The sequence below is a fragment of the Perna viridis genome, chromosome 13 (assembly GCF_037379345.1).
Source record: "Perna viridis isolate PV_CMFRI_1.1 ecotype Kerala chromosome 13, ASM3737934v1, whole genome shotgun sequence".
NCBI classification, from domain to species: domain Eukaryota; kingdom Metazoa; phylum Mollusca; class Bivalvia; order Mytilida; family Mytilidae; genus Perna; species Perna viridis.
The window spans coordinates 11,714,332-11,738,889 of NC_142457.1; the positions used below are offsets into that span (position 1 = coordinate 11,714,332).

Sequence of the window (24,558 nt, forward strand, 5' to 3'; positions counted from 1 at the left end):
GGTTCATGTACACTGTAACGTCTAGACTGAGATCAAAAATACAATTTAAAAATGTCTGACACCAATAATTTTCCGTGGTTCTACCCAGTTTACATTTTAATGTCTCGCCAGCAAGATTGGAAAATATTTATTGTGTCCGTCTGTTCATCTCTAGTTGATCTAGGTTTTCTGTAATGGTATAAAACACGGTAAACATTTACATTTAGCCTTATTCTTATTCATAATTTATGTCGTATGATAATATGACTTATTATGAGGGTTTAGTACCGTCATAGCTTCAATGTTGCACTTTTTATGTTATTTTGTTGTTGTTGTTGATTTTGTTTTGTTTCTTTGTTTTTGTTATATATATATATATATATATATATTTTTATATATTTATAATTATATATATATATATATATATATATATATATATATATATATATTTGTATATTGTATTTTTTCCTGTGTGTGTTTTTTTTTTCTTAGTTTTTTTCTTTTTGTTTTGTTTGATTGATGTTTGTTTCTTTTTATTTGCTTTTTTTTTGTCTTTTCATCAGTACTTTAGGCCATATTTTTGTTTGACAGAGCAAAATAATCATGCATAAAATGCGCTGAACACGTCCCTATAAAGGAATCTTTCCCGTCGTCGGTTGTCATAAGTTAAATGTAAATGTGTCGATTTATCTGCTTGTATCAATTTTGGAAATAATTTGGCCAAAATATTTTTGTTGGATGTGGTGCATGGCAGCAAAAATCGATTATAAGAACGAAAATCGTCTATTTTACTCATTTTCATGAAAGGAGAACAGTAGGTTTACTTATGATTATTTCGATGGTACAGACTTCTGATTTAGGTGCGAATACAAAAGAGTTACTGCTTACATTTAAAGGAAAGAAAATTAAAGGAAATTGGGTATGACTGATCTTCAATAAGTCTTAGTATGAACGGCATTCCATTTTTTTTCGATTCGTCATTTTTTACGTATAAAGAATCACAGTTGTGATCTGACCTCTCCATACGAAGATCAAAATTCACAATGCGATCTTTCTTTTAATCCTACCCCTTCATTACGTAAGGAGCAGCTCTAGACTCTTAATGCCAGTTCTTAATATCTTTTAAAGTGATTTGGTCTTTATCATAACAAAAGCCCCTGCACGAATTCTCCATCTGAGGGGATTTCGTCTGAAGAAATAATATTGTTTGAAATAAAAGATAACTTAAGTAGTGCTACAAATTTTACATAAGGGTCCTTATGGTGGTGTGTCAATAAATACAGATAAACATTCTTAAATGCCGGTAATAAGGTTAAATATAAACAAAGATTCCTTTTATAGTTCACCAAAGCTGTGGTGTGGTTGGTTTCAACAGTAATGTTGCTATTTACACTTGTACAGAGACGCTTTGGAGTAGGCCACTCTTTTAGAAAACACTGCTTTTCTATAGGAGTAATCTAGGAAAGATTCGAGCAGAAATAAAAATAATATATACCAAGGATAAAGACAAGACAGGGGAAACAGACAGACAAAACAAAGAACATGAAATACCCAAAATAATACTTAGAAATACATGTATACCAAAGTAAATGAGCAACCGGACTCCAATAAAAACTGGGAACATGGAATAGATGCACCGGTAGGTAAGCATCCTCTGCTTTTCTAGAAACACCCATGTCAATTCTGGGGAAGACAAAAGAGGAAAGGAAAACTACGATTATAGATTTGATGGTAAATTTTCGGAAATGTATGCCTTCTTCAAGCAAATTCCGAGTCTACGATTCCGAACTTTTTCATTTTATTTCCGAAATTCGACATTGATGTGACATTCAACCAGTTGTAAATATTAGAAACGTTATATCAAATATATTTCTATAAACCAATGTTTGATTGTTAATTATACATATATATTTTTTTAAGAACGATCAACATCCCAATTTGATCACTATTTCATTTTACTGCCTATTTATCAAATATAATAGGAATGAGTTTTAAAAATGTAATATTCGACCAATTTATTTCTTCCATTGCCAAAATTACAAATGTAATTTATCTTGTGTCTGAATAAAATCAGAATCTTTATTTTTAATAACAATTGTTCTGTTTTAATATGCAACTATAACAAGTCTCTTTGATCTATCAAGTTGCATAAAAGGATTTTCGCTCTCCTATCTAAAGGTATAAAATTTTCATAATATTAAGTGGGTTCAATCAGTGTATAATATTTCTCATTTTATAGCACTTTGATCGTTATGGTACCGCTGTTGATTAATGTTAAAGATTATAATAATTGTGGTATCTCCCCTTATTGATAAAAACTGCATGCGGACTGTTGCAGTATTGTGTGACTGATAATTAACGCGTTGGGTGTAAGTCGTTCTTTTGTATTCGGATTTGGCGGGAAGACAAATTTGGTGCAGAGGGTTTGTGTAACGGGGTATGTGCATTAAAATGAACCGAAAAATGCCGTTAGTTGTTTCAAACACAATTTAGTAACTGCATCAAAGTTTTTTTTTTTTTTTTTTTTTTATGTTTTGTATTTTGAAATTTGAGATCCTTAAAATACCGGAGGTTTTAGTACCCTCTAGTGCACCGGAAACGGCTCGAAGTGTTGAAAACCTTTAATTATAGCGTACTAAATGCTTTAGGCTTTACCTGTAATTGTCAGGGTTATTGGAACTTAAATTACATGTACATATCGGAACTTAAATTACATGTACATATATGTATGACTTTATGTCGTCATATTGCTGATTTCTCAACCAACGAGAATATGTGGGACTTTCTACAACACACGAAGTGCGTCTACGTTAAAAATTCAAACAGTCACTTGCTACACGAAACTGCGTACGTAATTTCCGAAATACGTCATTTCCGACAGAACAGTTTCTTTAGGACATCCCTTACGCCCCGTCATTATCAAATTTTATACTGCAATCGTTCTATTTGAGCAACGGAAGTCCTTTGACAGTACATTTATTGATGATAACTAAGGGTTTTTTAACGTCTTTGATTACCCTGTCGGGTCTCGCACGAACGGAAAATTATTTATGATATAATAGTGACAATATATAACATTTTAGTTCCGTCTACTTTCCTACCCGTGCATGAACTACTTGTTTATCTTAGCGTCACCACAGGGGGAAACTCGGTGGAGCCTCGCAGTTACCCCGTTTCTTCGCCTCATTCTTTTATTGCCTTCATGTGAAGTCCAGACACTAGTATTGTCTATGTTCATGTACCACCAACTGAGAAGTCAAAATGTTCTTGGTGAAAAAGAGCAAGAAAAAACATAAAATAATGGTCTATTTGGTGGAGCTAATTAATTGCTATGATTAAGTGACTTCTTTACACATTTTGGATTCTTACCTCTGGAGCATTCCGGAGTGTATACATCTCCGTGATTATTAAATATGGATAACATAATACGACTTTTGGTGAAACCGTCGTTTATAAGGGTTCTGTTCCTTGTTTTCAGTGAGAGACCCGGAAGGTTTTTCGACTCCTCTGTTGGGAAATGTTGTTAATCTTGTGCAAATTTTGTTTAAAGGAAGTTAATAATTACATGCACATTTGATGCTGGTCACATCTTACCTTACAAAAACAGCGAATACAAGGTCCAGTTATATGGTCTATATATACATCTTCTCCTTCATTTTCACATCGAGTTATCGTTCCTGAAAAAATACGCATCAAGTTACATCATAAGGTGAACTTTTGAAATCTAAATTAAAAACAGACTAATTGACCTTTATTCCATCCACCCATCCCGTACTATCTTTGACTAAAATAAAGCAAAAGCTAAACAAAATGGATATTATTTTTCCTTTCCTGAACACTGATCAAAGCCCAAAAGTATGCATTCAGTATGGCAGAGAACCTATTACATAGAGCAAGACTATGTAACAGAATGATGCGGAATTCTTCAGTTAATGTATGTTTGTGCACTTTACATAATGACTTTAGGAAAACTCATTGCAAAATATTTCAAGCAGTTAATACTCGACCAAAAGTAAAACAAAAGAGCATAAAGAGCCTTTTTTCGTGGAAAGGAATTACCCCAATCTCATAACAAGTTTACCGAAATTCCTACATGTATTTTCGAATCAAATGGATTTTTCTCCTTTTTTTAGCCTCGTGTGGACAATTTGTCGTTCCCCCATTACAAAATACTAGCAATTCTATTTATATTTTAATGTTTTAGTAAATTTCATTAAAACAACAAAAGGTGGTTTTATCCTATTTGTAATACGCTCTTATAAGAAGACATTTTGATTCCTGTAAGGGGACATAAATATTATACTTGTAATAGAAAACAACGCAAATACATTTTGTACGTCGTTAGCATCATTGGTATTATGCATTTGCATGCTAACGATCTTGCTTCATTCTGCGAGAAAAGTTAAGCTGGAAAACAGCATTGCACTTATTGTCTAAAGGTTTACCAGGAAGTCAGGATTAAATCTTCATTGCAATTTAAATACTCTATATCTTAGTCTAGACAACAAAGTAGCAACAACTCAAACAAGTAGCATGCATCAACCGGATATGAGGCAGAAAAAACGTTCAAAAATAAACCATGAAGATTATTTCATGAAATTCCTACCAAGAAGAGTGACGAAAGAAAAAATACAATACCAACATCACTTCGTCAAAAGGGGTCAATAAAAACGTATTTATTGACGGGAAAAATCCGCAGTTCATAAGGGTACATCAGTAGGGGATAACATGCTTCAGCAGCTTCTGTTTAAAACACTTGTAACTGATACGGAATCAGAAAATATTATTTCAATTTATTCTATTCCATTAGTTAAATATTTCCTGCATTTTTTGTGTGAAAAAGTACAATATAGCCCAGTCTGAACTATTGATGGAAACTGAATAACACCGGATGTCTGCGCGGTCAGTTTGCGCGCAGTAAGTATTGTATGAACTAATAAAAAGTGTCTGGTATCTACATACATATTCTCACATGAATGCTATCGTGACAAATTGTGTTTCTTTCCCCGTTATTTATGTTTCAATTACAGTATGAACAAATCCCATTAGTATTGTAACGACCATGATTTACTGTTTCACCAAATACTTGCTAAGTCATTACACAAAACATGTTATTTCGGTATATAAAAAACATTCTAACGTGTGCATTAGCGAGCAATTATTCTCATCGTACTGCTAATGGTTAATATGTGGTACAATCTGTACGATTAAAACGATGACACTTATACTTTAGGTTATAATATGAATTTAGGTGATGCCTATGATGAACGGGACTCATTCGTTGTTTACGGTGCACCGCTATGTTGCTTATAGGGTAGGTAGAAATATATTAAAAAAGACATTAAAACGTACATACTTCTGGTCTATTCTGGTCTTTATTTCTACTCATCGCACGCATCTCATTCGATGAGAAGAATGTGTATGACTTTCTTCTTGGAAAGCTCACAACCAATAATTTCCAAAATATTATTGAATATTGATAAATATATACATGTATATAATTGTATCCATCGACGTATTAAAAGACGAAACAGCGCCTCCACACTTGCGCAATCGTCTACTTCCGTGTCGACAAGGCTTTCAATGGAAAATATTGTGAGGCTTATATGACGGTCAATGGGCGGATCTAGACACGTTGAAAAGATGGAGAGCGAAGTTCCTCAAAAAAGGGGGTGCTAGAACAGTTTTTACTATTTCAAGTCTATTTACCACATGAAAATGACAAATTTTCCAATGAAAAGGAGGGGTGTCAACCTCCAGCACGTCCCCTTGGATCCGCCACTGTGACTTTATATGATAAATACATCAGTGCATGTTGATTCGTCAAATCGTTAAATGATACATTTATAATAAAGAATATTATAACACTAATCGTCTAGATGATGCATCAATGATTTTACAATGGTAAATGCAAGTATACATCTACATGTAGAATGTACATACAAACGAGAACTTTTTGTGAAACTTCCAAGAAAAGAAAATCACCACAAAATATAATAAGTTGCATGTATACAGTGTTTATATATATAAGCATAACGATTACTGTAATTTTTAAGAAAATATGTACTATCATATCCGGGTTAGACAAAATCGACTTTCTGATCAAATCAAATAAATTAAAATGTTTTCGGAGATTCTTCATTCAAATATTAATGCACAAGTGCACTTGATGTGTAATTATACAGAAGATCACGGGTCGTTATTGTACTATTGCAGATGTACATTTATACTGTGACACTAGGATAAATGAAGAAAACAGAGATCATTTAGAGAGGAAGATCTCTAAGCCAAAGCTTTCAAAAATGTACATAATCCGAAGACCTATCTAAACCAAAGCCTGAATAAACCGAACAGGAATATTCCCTTTAAGTCATTTTTAATGCACTTTTATTCCCAACAATCCAACCAACAGTTTTTGTTATTCGGCGATGCTAGATTGGAAGAGGTTACCTGCTAATATCAAAGCTATAATCAACAAATATGCTTTTAAATCTTCTGTCAAAAAATATTTACAAGAGACTGCTAGAAATCGAGAGAATAATGAATTTTTAATGTATTAGTTACTCTATATGTATTTCATGTTTTATTGTCTATTTATTATATAACATATATTTACTAAATATGTGAGTCCTTTTTTTTGTATTTTTGATTTAGGGACCCCATTGGAAATAAGCTATTTTAAGCTTTATGGGTTATCCCAGGCTATCAAGTCATGTGTTTAAAATATACTACTTATATATAGATTTATATGATTCGGTATCTATTGTCATGGTTTTATTTGTAATGTAAACTATTGTAATGTACTGATATAACCTAAATATAATCTATTCTAATCTAATCTAATCTAATCTAAAACTGTAAACATAAAATCTAAAATCTGCCAACACAAAATCCTTTATTCCAACACCAATTTATATAGGTTTTACTGTATATCAAGGTGAATATGCGTCCATTACATCAACAACAGAGTGGAGCCCTCAAGACCACAGAAAAAAAGGTAGATCAAAAAACACATGGAGGCGAGATTTGTATATAGAATCCCAGAAGATCTGAATGACCTGGGAAGAAATTAAAGTACGGGCAAAAGATAGGAGGTGATGGAAAGCCACAGTGGTCGCCCTATGTCCCCCATAGGATGAAGCAGTTAAGTCCAGTAAGTCCAATCAACTATGCACATACAGATGTAGTATCAAAGAGAGTTTAGTTTTTTAAGATATACATGCACAACATTATGTCATGGATGTCTGAAAAAAAAAAACTACCTTTCTAAACCACAAATAAATGTCTTACTATGAGTATGTTTTTAGAACGTGCACAGTTTTATGTACAATAAGAATAGTAGTCTCACATCTTCTTGCAAAATACTGTATCTGTTTCACTAAACTATTCGTCGAGAATTACCATCAAAATCCAAACACATTTACAAATTAGATTCTTTAATATCGTAAAACACGTGAATATTTGTTGATAATTCGAAACGCATTTTTAAAAAGGAATGTTAAAAAAAGGGAGTTGGACTCTATTGTTCAAATTCATCTCGTAGCACGCTTGTGTTCATCTTTCAATAAAATTGATATATATGCATACTGTGAGCCTTTTTAACTTTTAATGCCTTCCCCAAAACTGCATAAATAGCTCGTTCATCTAGTTTTTAAATTGTCAATGCATTATGAAGTCAATTTGAGAAAATGGCTTACTTAGTAAATACTTTGTGCATTATCATTCATGAAATTTGTCATTTAAATAAGTTTGCTTAAATAGACAAAAATTTTAGGATGAAGTACTTTAGTATATGTCCTTGCGTTGATGTGGTTTAAATATCGTACAATGTATACATATACATATAGTCGACAGAAAACCTCTAATTTTTCTTTTGTATAGGCTTGGTACATGACTTGTACATGTATAACCTAATCAGGTTTTGATACCTTTTTAAGGAGAATATATGGGGATTAGACAAAAAAAATATCCTTCACATTGAAAACTTCAACTTCTTAGCCTATCATAAATAATCATACATTTTTTTAAATTTTAGATAAAGTCCAAATTTCAATGAAGCCTTATATATGTGTGTAGGCAGCTAATGCATGTATGTAGCAGAAAAACATAGTTTCTTAAAACTTACAATTTCTTTCTAAAATCAACCGTATATGCTAAAAAGGAGAGCCTGTTATTTTAATTTGCTACCATCATGAACGAAACGTTGAAGGGTAAATATTATTTATGAGTACAGATGCGTACTTAAACAATGAACTTTAAAAATAAAAAAAACACTCAAAAAGAACAAAAGAAAAATGAGAAAGGAAAAACAAGAAACGGATGTACAACTTTTTGTACTTATCTCTAAATCAATAAATGCTTTTTTTGTTTTTTGTTTTTTTTTTGTTTTTTTTTTTGTTTTTGTAAACGTGACATTAAGAAGCCAAAACGACTTTAAAAACCCAATGTACAAAAATGTACTTTAGAAGTAACTATCTGTTTAGAATGTTCTAACCTCCATTACAATTTCTGAAAACGATCAAAACTATGTAAAAACATATAACATATCATTATACAGTGTTTGGGACACGATTAACATCTCTGAATCGTAATGCATTTTGATAAATATTAGAAACTGAACATCAGGGAGGATGTATATGGTCTGCAATTTATATTTTGACATGATACATATAATTTAAAGTCCTTTAAAGGATATAGCAGTACATAAAGGGCCCTTTATGGGTTTCAGTCCTCGTGTATGGTTTCAAAACGTTTTTTGTTTTTGTTTTTGTTTTTTTGTTTTTTTTGTTTTTTGTTTTTGTTTTTTTTGTTTTTTGTTTTTGTTTTTGTTTTTGTTTTTGTTTTTTTTTGGTGTACATGTATGTATTAATTTTCATTACTTTTTGTCTATCTCGCGGAATTATCTTTGGGGGGGGTATTGTTATTAGTTTGATTATTTGGTATTGAGAGACTATTTGTGAGCACTTACTACGAACAGGAAAAAAGTAACTACCACATCGTGGCGGGAAAAGGGTATATAATCTTTTGAAAATGTCACTGTGGACTTCACAAGTCATTGAAAACCTAAATAAGGATAAAGCAGACATGAAACAACATTCAACGCAACATTAAATTCCTAATAAAAAAGTTCGAAAACTATGCTCGAGAATATTTGAAGTACATGTAGTTTGGGCTTCTCGTGACACATTATAAAAAAAGTTTCTGGAAACTGGTAATTGATGCAAAATGCCCTTGTTAATACAGAAATGCGAGCGTCTCCGTCTAGATACATTAAGCTTTTAAAATTATTAACATATCTGAAAATTCATCAGTGCAGTAGTTATCAATGTCAGCAAATATTTAACCATAAATGTTATATTCGCTCCGTTTAATAGAAGATGAAATTTAATACATTACATTTGAAAGGTGTAAAATTCTTAAAAGATTTTCATCAAAATATACAACAAAGTGGTCTGTCCCATTTCAATTATCCCGTCCGGATAATTGCCTCCCCGCGATAGATTTTCTTTTTAGAATTTGAGATCGCGATGCGATCTTGAACACTGTTTGTCATCGAACACCTGGTTATCGGGTCTTCAATCTCGAGGGACAAAAATGATAGGTAGAAATGTATTAGAAAAAATTGCTCGTTAAAAGAGAAAATCATGATTAATGTATCCAAATTTAATATTTATGGTACTGGTATTGGAGCTAATGTGGTACGAAATATATACGAAAATGTGACATATTTGACACGCAGTAGAAAGCATTATAGGAGGAAAAAATGTTAAATGAAAAAGACAAATAAAAATGAATACTTAAAGTAAAATATATTGCTTTTTGATAACACGATGAAAAGGAAACAAATGATTATGAACACTTTAAAGAAATTAAAATTAGTTGGGTTTATAAAGATGAAAAGTACTAAGTAGAGAAACTATTCCCAACTTGCGGAGCTCGGGATGATTTTCATTTGTATCCCGGGTAAAGAAAAATTTATGGCAAGGTCAGTAGAACGAGAATTTCCCTTTTGACTTTCGAGATTTTCTAAAGTATCGACGATATCGGACGGAAAACCTTATGTGTTCCGAACAGACACCTGCTCCAAAGGGAGATAAATGTTGACAAAATGTTGGTCCGCAAGTCGGGAATAATCGCTTTGGAGTTAAAATACAATAAAAAAAAACCATTGAATTTAAATAATTTCATATAAACTGACTCTCCTGAAACATCATAAAAAAGCTAATTATGCACGTATGGTATAGCAGGAGAAAACAGGAAGAGAAAGTGTAACGAAAAATATACTAGTTAACTTCTTCAAATCTGAAACATTGATCGTAATGTCTTTTTTCATGTCATGTACATGTATATTTCTTTTTAATGTACAAAATAGCCAACACAGTTTTTTAAATGCGCGTGCATACACACAGAGTTAACAAACGATGTGTCCCTTACGCTTCGAAGTCCAAGATATATCTCAATAATATTGTTCCAGTCAATAGTTATTAGTCTAATCTTGAAATATCTGAACAGCGACTATAAATGGCGTTGTCAGAAATGATATATTTTTTCAAGACGGCAGTCGTTTCCCCGATTCTCGTAAACTTATCATATCATCTTACGAAGTAATAGCTAATATTCTGCTGACCTTCGTGAAGATTGGCCTTTTCATAGCTGCACCATACATTTATCGTAATTAATATCAATATTCTAAATAAAGGTTCACGTAAGAATCGTGCAGAGGACGATAAGTCTTTACCAATTGTCAACTTTTTTAGAGTAAAGATATAATTAAAGGTATACAGTTATTCTATTTAGTAATTTGTGTACCCATAAAAATGATGGAGGTGGTTCGGAAAGTGATGAAAAATAATAAGCAAAGTTAATTGTTTAAGTAAACTTGTACTTCGTACACTTGTACCTATTTAGCCCAGGAAGACTGACCTTAAGGAAGTAGACCTAGGGTAAGGGACACATCTCTAACAAATCATTGGAACGTTTGTATTTAGCATTTTACGTCAATCCATGTAAACATCTAAGTAACTTGGACTGATTTCATTCTGTTTCATATGAAAGCTTGATTGGCTTTGGTGAAATTGAATATGATACAAACATATCACTGATTTTAAGAGTTATGTCCCATTCCCTTGGTCTACGCCCTTAAGCACCTCTCGAGGATATTGGTTAAGCCAGGTTATCGGTAAGTCCTGTGTTTTGATTAAACAAGCTTATCTCCATACGCGTGTTTAAATTTCCTGTAAATATCAATAATCTAAATCGTTATATTTTATTGAAACCACAGTTTAGCCGCTGGTACTAAAAGCGTTCAAATAACGAGTACCTTAGATCCATAATTATCAAACATTTGATCCAATTAATGTACAACGTACATTGCTTTTTATACACCTCCGTGTACATCAACAATTGAAAAGTTACAATTCATATTTGCTGCTTTTCTGTCATGTTTTGTATGAGATGGAGGAATGATCGAGAAGCAGGCCTGACCGGAGCAAGAACAATGATATACACGGAAAATGTCACGTGTTTCCATGTGGGTTGTGTTAAATATGTTGGGTCCACTCGACTAGTTAGTACATGTATATCATATAAATATATAACTTGGCAAATGTATTTCCTTGTCTTAAATTGACTGAAATTTTCAACAACATGTTCTTCCGCTACTCTACTCTTACAACGTAAGAGGTTAGAATTCCGTTTCTCCATACCACAACAAGTCAGAAAATACCTTGCCAGACAACCTCTAGCATTGCTGGAGTACTGCAATTGTGCAAGCCTGCCCGATTTTCTGTAAGACCTGTGTATAAGGTTGATTCGATTTTCAGGATTCTTTTCATTTTGTTTATTTTGTGATATTGCAAAGTCAATATCAGCTTCGATTTGTCATTTCATCTAGATTGTAATTTGCACGAAGATGAGATTTGGTGAAATATCGACAATTTTCTTCTGATTTATGCTTCAAAATAAAGCATTTTGGGTTTTGGGTTTCACTTTTAGAACTTTTCCTATTAAGATAAAAATATATTTCTACTATTATGGAGATTGCATCTTCTGCTGTGTTACATAATCCTTTCGTTTTTCGGTCGTTAAAATATCAATGACAATTATTTTAGAAAAAAATAAAGATTGAGATCGTATTCTGTTTTCGACGTTCTATCTATTCATGAATCTGGCTAGTATAAACGTATTTTCTCAACTGATGTCATGTTGCTCTTTTACATGTGTTACTACAGGCTGGTCCGTCTGAGTTCCGGTTGTTGGAATTTCCACTTTTGTTGGAAATCTACCTTTTAATGTTTGGAGCAAAAGGCGAGCAAAATAAATAGTTTCGTGAGTTTATTGTAAGTCAGTGTGGTATTCAAAAAATGGACGTTGTCCTACAATCAATCGGTACCATCGTACTACATGAAGCTTTTGTTCAGCCGTATAATTACCAAAACAAAACATAACCCTGACGAAGCGTCCTGCTGATCATGAATTCCGGTACACTTTTAATTTTCTTTAATGTTGACGGTTGGAACTACGTATCTCCAATTGTTACGAATCTGATACAAGGAATTTTTATACCTGCGTTTTTTTTTAAATATTTTGTAATATTGATAAGAAGAAATCCCAGTGTGGGGCAAATTAAAAATAGATGCCTTGAGATGGTATCTACCAGTAAGGGTTAAATTTTATGCTACTAAAAATCCTATTTTCATACATTTCAATTTTCCATTATTATGATATTTAGTAAAAGCAATCTACCATACTGATCTAGAAGAAAAGGCAATGCTGACTTAACGAGCGCTCGGTAGACCCGTTGCAAAAATTCTCTCCCTCTTCCCCCATTAAAAAATATTTTTTTACTAAATTTAGATATTTCAATTATTGTATTTGTCCCCAAAAAAGTATTGTCTCTTGCTCTGTTCAGCAATGCTATTGTGTTCATCTGCTATCTACACAACTGTCTTTATGATTGTACATTATTTAAACAAGTACAATGTAACTTCAACGATTTGTACATAAAAAATACATGTCTAGCTTCATAGTTATCTTAATCACGTGTTTAATTTTCAAACACAATACAAACTCATATTCCGTTTTTTATACATATTTTGTCTTCAAAACAAATTTGAACAATTACGAATAAAAGATACATTAGCATTAGTACTAAGGGTTTGCAACTTATACAAAACAAAATAGTTTCTTTTTATAAATGTACTTATTTTGACGTTCCAAAATAACGATCTCTGAGGACATGACCTATGGATTCACATGACATGCAAGCTTTACGCAACAAAATATTTTCTTTTCATGCATTCACATAGTTAGATGTCTTCACTGTAATAATCTAAACATACTTGATCCTATCTCTCAGGACCTAATTTTGTATCCGTTCAATTCGACCACAATGGCCTATTTTTGAAACAAATTCGTTCTTTTATCATTTTGGCTCAGTCATTTATCCTGCGAACGTCGAATTATTGAAGGGAATATAATATTTCTATTGTTAAAGAAAAGTTTAAATTTTTGTGCTTTAGAAATAGTTGTCATTCTGACATTAAGGTACGGAATTTTATTGTGTAGCATAATTATACCGTCATTCGGTTTGAAAATAATAATTACACGAATTTTTGAATGTCGAATGCGTTCAATTTGCTAAAAAACGTAGAAATGCATTGTGGTAAGGTAATCGTAAGAAGTCTTGTTCGAATTTGGCCCTTGGGTTTTTGTTAAAGGTTTCTCCTTGGGCACGGTTAAAATATCTCAAATTGAGAATCTCCTGAAACTTCATTGACGGTTTTCAAATTACTTTCGGTCTCCATATGCATTATATACTTGAGCTAATGGGGTACAAGAATAAAAGCTTATATGGAGATTCAGTTTTTGCCAAATCCTGTATTCCTAGACAAACATAAAAGCTTGCACCACTTGAATTCAATATAGTACAAATATTTCACTAAAACGAGAAGCGAAAATGCATGATTACCGATATTCTGTCTAGCAAGTGTTAGTTTGACATTCATGTTATAACCCAATTCAAAGCCTTCTTAAATGAAACTGTTTTAGCAAACCGTTCGGTGAAAACGTCGTGGTATTTCTTCATACAAAATTGCTACATCATTTAAACCACCGATAAGATTTTGGTACTTATCAGAAGACATGCTACATAAACGTAAGGACATGAATTCGTGGTGCACTTACATGTACAGGGCGGATCCACAAATTAAAACAAATGAGATTGAGGAACTTATAAATGTGCAGTTTAAAACCACCATTTAAGGACTAAGCAAAATTAACAAAACTGTTTAAAAAGGGGGATCCCAATCCACGGACCCTCTTTGGATTTGCAAACTCTGTAAGATGCATACATATTTTTTTTAATTTGTCTGATAAATACATTGCACTCAAAAACATGTACATGCGCAGGCCCGTAGTAGTTGGTTCTTTAGACTGACGGAGAACCCCCTCCCCTGGCTACGGGTGTATATACAGAAAGTCATTGATGTATCCAAAGGGGTGTGCAAGGGGTTGGCACCTCTCCCTTTTTAATTGGAAAATTTGTCATTTTTCATGAGTAAAGTGTAAAATTGAAAAAAATGGCAAATAGTGTCCTAGAACCCACCCACACCCTTTTCCTTTGATTGGCACCGGATCCGGCCCTGCATATTATGAATATAATTCATGTATAATTATTTCTATAAGAAGATAAAAATAATTTATAATTGCTACAAAGTTGCATATCCAAATGTGCATATTTAATTTACTTCATCTTTCTTCTTCAAAGGACTGAAACTGATTTTTTTTTCAATCACGTGACTTGCTAACGTACCAAGATGGCACCGCGTAGACTCGGAACAATGACCTAGGATGCACATTTAGTTAATGGGTTTTTGATAAACTAAACAAATGCACATTTTAAAGGGGAGAGTTGACATTATCAGGTCGTTTTATTACCATTCGGTAATGTCTACATTAGTGTAGACCCCAGGGCTATTTCGGTAATTATACTAAAACGACGGTTTTATGACCTCATCTAGACAAGTAAAAAGTGGCGACGGTATGTAGTTTTGCATGTGTAACTATGAGCAAAACCAGAAAACAGCTGTGTCATATAGTAGTGATCAGACATCCGGGTAAATTAAGATCATCCCTCTCTTTTCTTTTGTCTAGATATACATACATGTAAAAATGATTACGACGCAGAATAATAAATCATCGCGTACGGTATGGATTTCCGTACGACCGTAAATATGATAAAGGTTCACATTGACAGATCACGAATGTCAAGATGGTCCTGAAATATTGGCCAAATGTTTCGAAAAGTCAAGTCCTCGTTTGAGTCCTTGCTCTTAATTATGCACATATACAAAACCATATACAAATTGGTTTAGAAAACAAAATTAGCCTATTCATAAATTGATATATAAACATAAATATTTAAATGATATGCCTTTCAAAAATATGCACAGAGGATACACATATAGATGCCAGTTCTATAAAGCCTATAAAATACCAAACATCATGTAGTTTAAATGTTACATGCAGAGGCTTCGTTGATTGAATAATACATTGACCATGGATATTAAAATTTAGGGTGAGGTTGTATTCATTTTATTTTGTAAAAAAATTGGCAAAATTTAGCAATCAGTAGCCCGGGTCCCCTTTTTTGTGAACTCTCCTCCAAAATCTCGCTTTCCACGCCTCGACCTAGAAGAACTCATAAAATATTATTTCGGTTCCAATCCGGCATCACCTCTATAGATCTACTATAGGGTGTGTAAGTCTCGTTCTAGTTTCATTTTCTTTACCGGAATTTACGACGTAGAAAGTATTGAAAAACGAAGACCGATCTGCATTTTATCGTTTACTTCCGGGTACTCGAAACTCTGTATAACAATGCAAAATCATCCATTTTATGTTTTTCTTTTTCTTAATACCTTTATCATGAAGAAATAAATATTTGTCTTTTTTATCGGTATTTTTTGCACAAAAAAATGTTTTGCTCTCAACACTGAACTAAATGACAATTCTCCATGCATTTGAATGGTAAACTATGACCCATTCTCGTGAAATCACGGGGTTAACTGACGAGACTTACATACCCTATACGGGTGTTAACATAAGTCAATTCAAAATTAAACACATCGTAAATGTACGACGTATGAGTAAAAACGAGAACGCGACAATGCAAAATAATAAAAATATTGGTACGGATCATCATAATTGTGGAAAAACACGAACACAATACAAATTAAGTAAAAATGTATAGAGTACATTTGTATAGTAAGAGTACAATCAAATCCAGAACACAAAGTTTGACCATAGCCCTCCTCCTTTTGCCACTCAAAATCGTATGGGTGCCCCTGAGAAAATACAAACTGCTCTTAAAAGTACACCCCTTACTTACGTAACATCTGGATTACATATTAATAATAATGCTTTAATTTTATTAGATGAGAAAAAGATGCTAATTTCTTAAATAGGTTCAATAAATTATTATACATTGTGAATATAAATTGATGAGACCTACTTCTTATGATTGACTCAGTCATAACAGCGTACATGTACTGCTGGAAAGTGTGGGAGTCGGAGAAGAGAATCACTAATTTGCTAATTGTCCACGAGAAGCAAATGCGTGATTTTCTTTTGGCACACCAGGAACATTGCAGATTTCCAGAAGTAAATTATTGTTAGTTATAATTTAGCTATAAGTGGTTTCAGTCAGTATATAGAAGTTCGAATCTCCAATTCTAAAGTATGTAATGTTTCAACACTGGAATTCGAAATCAGTTATTCCGCATTTTGTTACAATACACAGTATATGCATTCTGTTTATTTTTTGCACTGATGCTGTATATTTTCATGACAACTTTCAGTAACTTCTCAATGGTGATCTTCATACAAGACCATATAAGTGATTCAATTAGAGTCGTTCATTTCTAAACAAGAGGTGAAGCACTGTATAAAATATACCAAATTCGTATGCCAAAAATATTACAGTGTATACATCAAATAAAATGCATTTCGACAACTACCATATCCAAAATAGTGAAAACAATTGCATATTGTAATTTAGTACTCTTACCAAGGGCGGGTGACAGACTTATATATATATATACACTTTATTTTGTTTCAATTAAACTGTATAATTATAGCACTAGTTCCGCATACATTTCAAATGATCGATAAAAAAAAATTGATTGATTGATTAATTTATGATCTGATGATTTGATTGACTGGAATGTCGTTTTATTCTTCTTACTAGTTTAATATTGCATAATAAGTTTCACCAAAGAACACCTGGAAAGTATTCAAGTCGACATTTAACATGACTCTGTTAACGGTCGCCAATCTTCAAGTGCGTTTCTAAAGTCTCTTTTTTTTCCAAGAGCATACATGTATAACCGTTAGAAAGGAGCCATTTGATGTTTGACGAGGGGAGTAAAAACAAAGAAGTAGGGACAAATACATTGAAAATCGGTCCAAAAATACCATAAACCTTTGTTTTATTGTGCATTAAATATGACCCCCTGTGGACATTGGTATGTATCTAATATTTATATTTTTGCAAAAAAAAAGAGAAAAGTGATGCTGACATAACTATGATGACGACGAGGTATTCTGCTTCATTTTAAAAAAATCACAAATTAAAGTTTTCAAATACTACTTACTAAACGGTGTATGCACGTGACTTTCCGAACTAGAAAAACTGCGAGCAATGCTCATTAACTTAATACTCGCCTTTTGATAAAATTCTCCTTTTGTCCTCCCGAAAAAAAAATTAAATCAGAGGTGCACATTGGGAAATATATTAGAGAATCTATAAAAGTTTCAATAAAATCCATTCAGTGGTGTAGAAGGAGTAATGTGTAAGATGTGCCTCCTTCTGTGTAATGGAAGGGGGAAGGAAATACAAACAGAAGTCACATCCCTATCACCACATACCTGGGTATAATGGGGTCATGCAATTCGTTGCTTATGGCATACAGTTAAAAATACATTTGTTTGACTTCTATAATTATTCATTTTCATTTCAAATTACCATTACATTTTTCGTATATGTATTGCGAAATTTAATACATATACATATAATCCTTACATTTTCTTGGAAAAGTTCGTTAATTTCGCGCAAAATTTGGACAAAAAACGCAGAGATAATAACCTATGACCTCTTTTTGTCTGTAGCCCCTCTGGACCAAATCTATCCCAATTCAAAATCTTTGAGTCCGCCCTGCTTCTTTAAAAACCTAATTTACAAAATTTCGGAATTCAAAATTATGATAATCTGCTGGAACATACTTTATTTGTAGCATGGATGTAAGTCAAGAAGGGCTTTCTATTGTTTATATATCCACGTATGTCATTTGTATAAGTAAAAATGTAATTACCAAAAAAATTATGTTAAAATGAATATAAAATTATTTTACCATGAAATCATAGACCTTTAATTCATTCATTAATATACAAAATATCCCCATCAAATCTTATTCGGTCAAGGAAGTATTTCATACCAAAAAGTGTCTTTTAAATTTTAAAACATTTTCATCAAAGAAAATGTTTTAATTGTTTGAAAATGTCAATTTAACCAGCTTCAGTGAAAGTCTTCTGAAATAAAACAAACAATACATTATTATTAAAGTTTTATTTCCTTGTAAGTCTGACATTTTCCTGTAATTACGTTTTAACACCGCATTTGGTAAAGTTTTAATACTTGCAAATTATTTATAACAGCTCAGCATACATATTTGCAGCTGCCTTCAAGTTATTTTTAAGTTCATTAAATGCAAAAAAATGCGAAACACTAATGAGCAATCAGTTTCAGGCCAAAAGGGTAAGGCCTTCACATCACGAAAGAATACCACATTTTAGAATTGACTTGGGTTATGTCAAGCTCCGATCAGCGTTTGGCGTTCCGAAGTCTAGCAAGCCCTCTCGGAAAATGCAAGAATCTTGCAAACTAGGAAAAAGTGAATGATTTTATGCAAAGTTTGATTTATATCATGTCCGAGAATTTCGAAAGGCCTGTCTGCGGAGGAAACGAACGTCTGCCGCTGCACGGAGCTTGGGGTTATGTTCGATTATTAAACAGAATTGCTTAAACTACTCGACGAAGTTGGCCTATTTCATTCTTCACATACACAATTGCTTCGCAAAGCGTCAATTCCTGTGGACGAACACAGTTTGATACTGTTCATTAATGATTGACGTCCTTTCTTAATATCACAAACCGAGTGCAGCCTGAAATTATATATGTACAATAAGCTGATAGTGGCGCGTGCATAACAGTGACACATGTGTATAGTCAAAAATGACAATTGATTACTGTATTGAAGAATAGTAGAGATTCTTTTAAAATAATTAGACGGCTTATTTTGTCAACAGTTACTTGTACATGTATAAGGGAAATACAAGATGTCGCCTTTAATAAGAATAGAGCCTGAAATCAAGTCATGAAGAACTCGGGGGAAAATACAGAGCAATGTGAAATTTTAGGGGAAAATTCAATGTAAAAATCACGAATCCATTCTCACAAAATAATATTTCCGATAGAAGTTGAAAAACACATCGCACAGTACATCATAAATTCGGTTCCAGGTGAGTGTTCCTGGGTTTGGACCCCACTTATGGAATTTTTTTTAATTCTGTGCAAAATTTAAGAAAAAAAAACGACCGAATAATAGCATGGATTTCCCCTTTTTCCTTTGTGTCGGTTCATATAGAATAAAACCTTCTCTTTGTTTTACGATTTTCACATCGCATCAAAGCCTTTAGTGTTACAATATATATTCATTCAGGCTTTCTTCACTTCGGAATGCTTTTCAAGCGTGCCAGTATAATGGGTCGCGAAAATAGATACAATTTAAATTGAGTAAGAAATTTGATAATGAAATAGCTTAATAAGCAAAAAGTCGAATATGTACGCCCACTTTAGCATGTTCTATGATTTTATAAGTTATGACCTATCAAAAAGTTATGAAATTCAATTAGATTTTTATTGGAACAATTCTATTAGATTAAATTACGGATGAGAAATCAATCAGAACAGGATGCGAACAAATACTGTAATCTCTAAATAAATATTTGTGGAAACAAAATATTGGAATTTTTACTGATTTGTTTGATGTCTAAAGTTTGTGTTATATAACAGCCATTTATAACTCATTTATTTCAGACCTGGGGTGATTCTGCATTTATTCATCATGGATAAATTTTCTAAACTAGTCACTGGTGCTTTCTTTGTATACAATGTATATGTATGGTATTCGTTGCTACTAATTTTCGCGGTTTTCTTTGTTCTGGCTAACCACCAAAGTTTATTGTATACATCCGATGAAAAATTATATAATAATTTTGCTTAAAAAAGAAATTGCTTGTTACATGTAGGCTTAAAAAACTACCTGTGTTTCCGCCAACCCTAACGACTCTCATTTTTTTGTGATTACCCTGAAGGTTTTGGTTTTTTTTTCCATTTTATGACAAGCGCTTAGTCTTTTAAAGTCTGATTGTGTCTGAAACAAACTAGTCAAAAACTTTCGAAACTTTTTTTTTAAGTTTTGCCTACCCACCAGCCCTGGTTTTCAGCGCTTGTTAGAAAAAACATTGCTTTTTTCAATAATAACATATGGAACAAGGAAAATCGAGCCTTCACTCATTCAAACTTCATTTATTTACAGTAGCAAACACATACATGTACAAGTGCATGTTAATGTACAAAAACAAAAAAATAATTTCCTCTAAAAACAAATAGCATCTATTTTTGTACCCACATACACATTCATATTTTTAAACATTAAATGGTATTCTAACACGCACACATTTCCTTGTTAAATGCAAAGAAAGCGCATCGAAAATAGACAGTGTACATGTAAAGGCTGAATATATAAAAAAAAATACGGAAGTTAACGAATAACTTTCTCTCTTTTTGTATATTAAGGTAATTATGGTCTAATGCTTCCTGATAAATAGAATATTAGTAAGATATATACAAGTACATGTATTGGTCGGGGTTTTACATTTTATTTTATACCACACAATTAAATATGTTTCCAATCTGTATTTGTATAGTACATGTTTTATCAGCATGCGAAGCTCATTGTTGGTGACATAGTCTCTTTTTACAAAATAAAAATTTTAGAAAAAAAAATTTAAAAATCTAATGACATGGGACTTAAAGTTTTAGATTAAAGTTTGCAAGTATTTTTGAAACCAAATATCCTAATTACAAATAAATACAGAAAGGGACACGTGAATAACTCACTTACATGTACATGTACAGGCAGAAAAAACTTAGTCTACTATAACAATATCATACCTTTCCATGTCTTTTTCATGAAGTTTATCTGATCTATTTATTCGTACAGAATTTAGTGTAGGGAGCAATCATTTTATATTGATAGAGTCCAGGATGTATTGTTATATTTATTCTGTTTATTTTGAGAAAATACATAGATATTGATTTGCCTTTTTACAAAGTAGGGAACATTTTGAAAGTGTATAAATAATTACATGAATCTTTAATAAGGGCATCCATTGTCGTGAGGGTATATTAAATAGCAATGAAAAAAACCACAAACAAACCACATTATATCATCGATTACTGTGGTCCCTGTGTCAATGACCAATGTTAGGAGATTGCATTGTATTCTTCTTATTACAGCGCCCTCCAGTATCACAAATGTCTTGTAAAAGGAAAGATTTACCGAATATTTGAAAACGATTTATCAATGTATTACATGATTTACTAGTAAAGAAAAGCACAAAATTTGCCCATTCAAAAATGCCAATTAGTTTTTAAAGTCCTGAACTGAAGCAGTCATTTGTTGACAATACTAGAGACAGTAGCCTATTGTACGAGCACTACTAAAACGCTCAAATAATCCAAGAAAAATATCTTACGCTTTGCTCTCAGTCTTGTACATGTATCTGATACATAAAATGAAAAAAAAGTCCATAAAAAGGAACGAACAGAAAGATATTTTAACAGACTAGTATTTTTTTGCTTAGAAAAAAAAATATTTGAAATCAACATCATAAAAATGCATGAAAAAAAATAATAATAATTGACGATTCTTCATTTTAAAAAATAAAAATGCGATGGATAAAGAGTCCATGGTCAAAGTGCACACTGTCTTAAATCTTGAAAAGAGACTAAGAGTCCTATGACGCGATACAGATGACACAAAGTGAATTTCAAGCTGTATTGTGAAAGATGCAATATAGACAATGCAATCTGTGGTTAATGCCACTTGATTTCATACTTTTTTACAAATGCAGAGAAGATGAGACACGACATTATCCACTGTCGCACATTTTGAATTGTAAGGTACATGTGCAAAGAGCAAGTAAACTACATGTACATATATCTTGTCGCACATACATCTAATTGCAGAAAGGCTTGCCCTTACTGAGCCCATAATTGAAAATGTAAAAAATATTCTCATTGCATTTTTACTCAATATTGTATTGTAAATAGAAAATAGTAGAAAGTTCATCCTTTCCTCATATTATTGTTGAAAAGCAAATACAAAACTTGAAACTTTCATCGCAGTTTTTTGAGGAATTATTTATATGTTTAAATATTCATATAGTTATATGTCAGCATTCAAGAAGTTGCCACACATTAACTGATCACAATGATATTATTTAAACACAAATATTTACTAAAGAAACCATTGATAGCAATATAGTCAGGCCAAAGAAATAACATGTATTGGCTGTGTTGTAGAGTCTCCATACCTACATTCCCTATCTATTCTTACAAGTATAGCAGGAAACAAGACTTTTTTCCCCACCATTATCATAGTTCTAAGTGGACTGACATGCTATAACTTCAGGCAGTTAAACTTTAAAGATGAGGTCAGAACAACATCTAATGTTGCTTATTTTGAGGGTGTAAAATTAAGAAAAATGTCAGTTCAAGTTGCTTTGAAGCTGCCTATAGTAATACTAAGATGTAAACAAAATGTATCGGTTAAAAAAAACAAAGTCAAAAATCATAACAAAATCTAATCATCTCCATAACATCATTCATCGAGGGCACTATTATCAATATTCTCGAAAGGAATTGCATGTACCAAATGTCTAAAGAAGACAGAATGCCAAGTCAATGATGTCAGAATAAAATAGAAATATTACAAAAAATAATTATTTTAGCAGTATATCAATACAAAAAAACACTACAAAATGGGAGAAAAACCTTCGGAAAATGATCGACTACCTGACAGCGCTAATAAGAAAAAGGTGTGAGACATAATTAACATAAATATCTAATTAAATCACTTACCTACTAATTGCAATTTGACAGGTAAAAATAAAAACGTCAATCTGGTAACCATCCACAAAATAATAAAATAACTGTTAGAATCGAATACGGGAAAACGCATAGTCGATTGTGAACATTTGAATAGTTTTCCGGTTCTTTCGCATTCTAAAAGGTTCTTGATTTATTCCGTCTGATTTTATACCACTCCAGGACCATTTTTTTTTATTTAAAGGAAGATTTTGGGAAGATTTCCTGAAGTTTTTTTTTCACTGTCTAATGGACTAAGTTCCAACAAAAATTAAGCTCCACCTTTGGTATTGTCTTTTTAACTGTTTTGCTGCTTTTCCGGAATTTTAACCAGTAAAAAAATAACCTTTTCTGTTCTAAGTGTACAAAATTCGAAACCCTTCCATTTTCGAATGTTTACAGAAAAAATAAACCGTCTTGAAAGTTCCACAATTTGTATTTCTAATATGTCTGTCTCTGTTTCAAAATGTTAAAACTACCATTTCAAAATTTAATTCCTATTTCAATTAAGTCCATAATTTAAGTTTGTTCATTGAATCTGTTGCAGAAAAGTCATCATTAATTAACATATTATTCCTTAATTTGAACCTCAGAAACTTAATATGATCCAGTTGTGAGAATATGGCCCAAGGTTTACACCACGGCTTAAACTAATTCCAAAAAGTGAATTAGGAGCAGTTATCCTCTTTAAACTCGTAAAAATTTTATGAAGTCCTTAATGATCTCTCTCTGCAGATGACTTAAGTGGCTTTCACCTGTTACGGGACCTGTCGCCAGGTTTTAGACCGTTTCACACTTCTGTAGACAACCATGTTCCGTCGAGTTTTAGCTGATAACAATCTAAATTCGTTTTAAAACTTTCTCAAATATTTTCACCCATGATAAACTGGTAATTAAAACTTTATCTCGTTAGCTGATCTCTCGTTGTTATAAGATTTCCACCTTCGGCCTGCGGAGATTTCTTGTGTCCGTATTATCAGGCGATATCATGTCAATATGGTAAAAAAATTAAAATGTCATTTGTTTTTCTTTTCGTATCACTAACCACAAATCAATTTCCACTAATTGCCCTGAAATGGCTGTAAGATGATCGCTTAAACGAGTAGAAAAGAATCACAAATATACATATATACCATTTCACAGAATCACATTCGAAGCAGACGGGCACAAATTAGAAAGTGCCCCGTCGCCAAATTTTAGTTTTTATAGCAGACGAACTCAAATCTCATGTTGTTCACATAGTAAACTTTAAAAAACATAATTCATAAATAAAATTCATGACTTGAAGAAAAATGATCTTGTCAAAG

The 24,558-nt window shown here is 32.4% G+C and overlaps 1 protein-coding gene across 1 annotated transcript in view; it reads right to left on the reverse strand.

The window, feature by feature from the left end:
* LOC148599584 (BMP-binding endothelial regulator protein-like) overlaps positions 1–24,558 on the reverse strand; it is a 50,192-nt gene extending 25,634 nt beyond the window's left edge. The window contains exons 1-2 of the mRNA XM_088559116.1: positions 23,246–24,558; positions 3,574–3,656 (exon numbers count right to left, since the gene is read on the reverse strand). Of these exons, the coding sequence (XP_088415242.1) occupies positions 3,574–3,656; positions 23,246–23,345 (183 nt within the window). The 5' untranslated portion in view covers positions 23,346–24,558. The remainder of the gene's footprint in view (positions 1–3,573; positions 3,657–23,245) is intronic.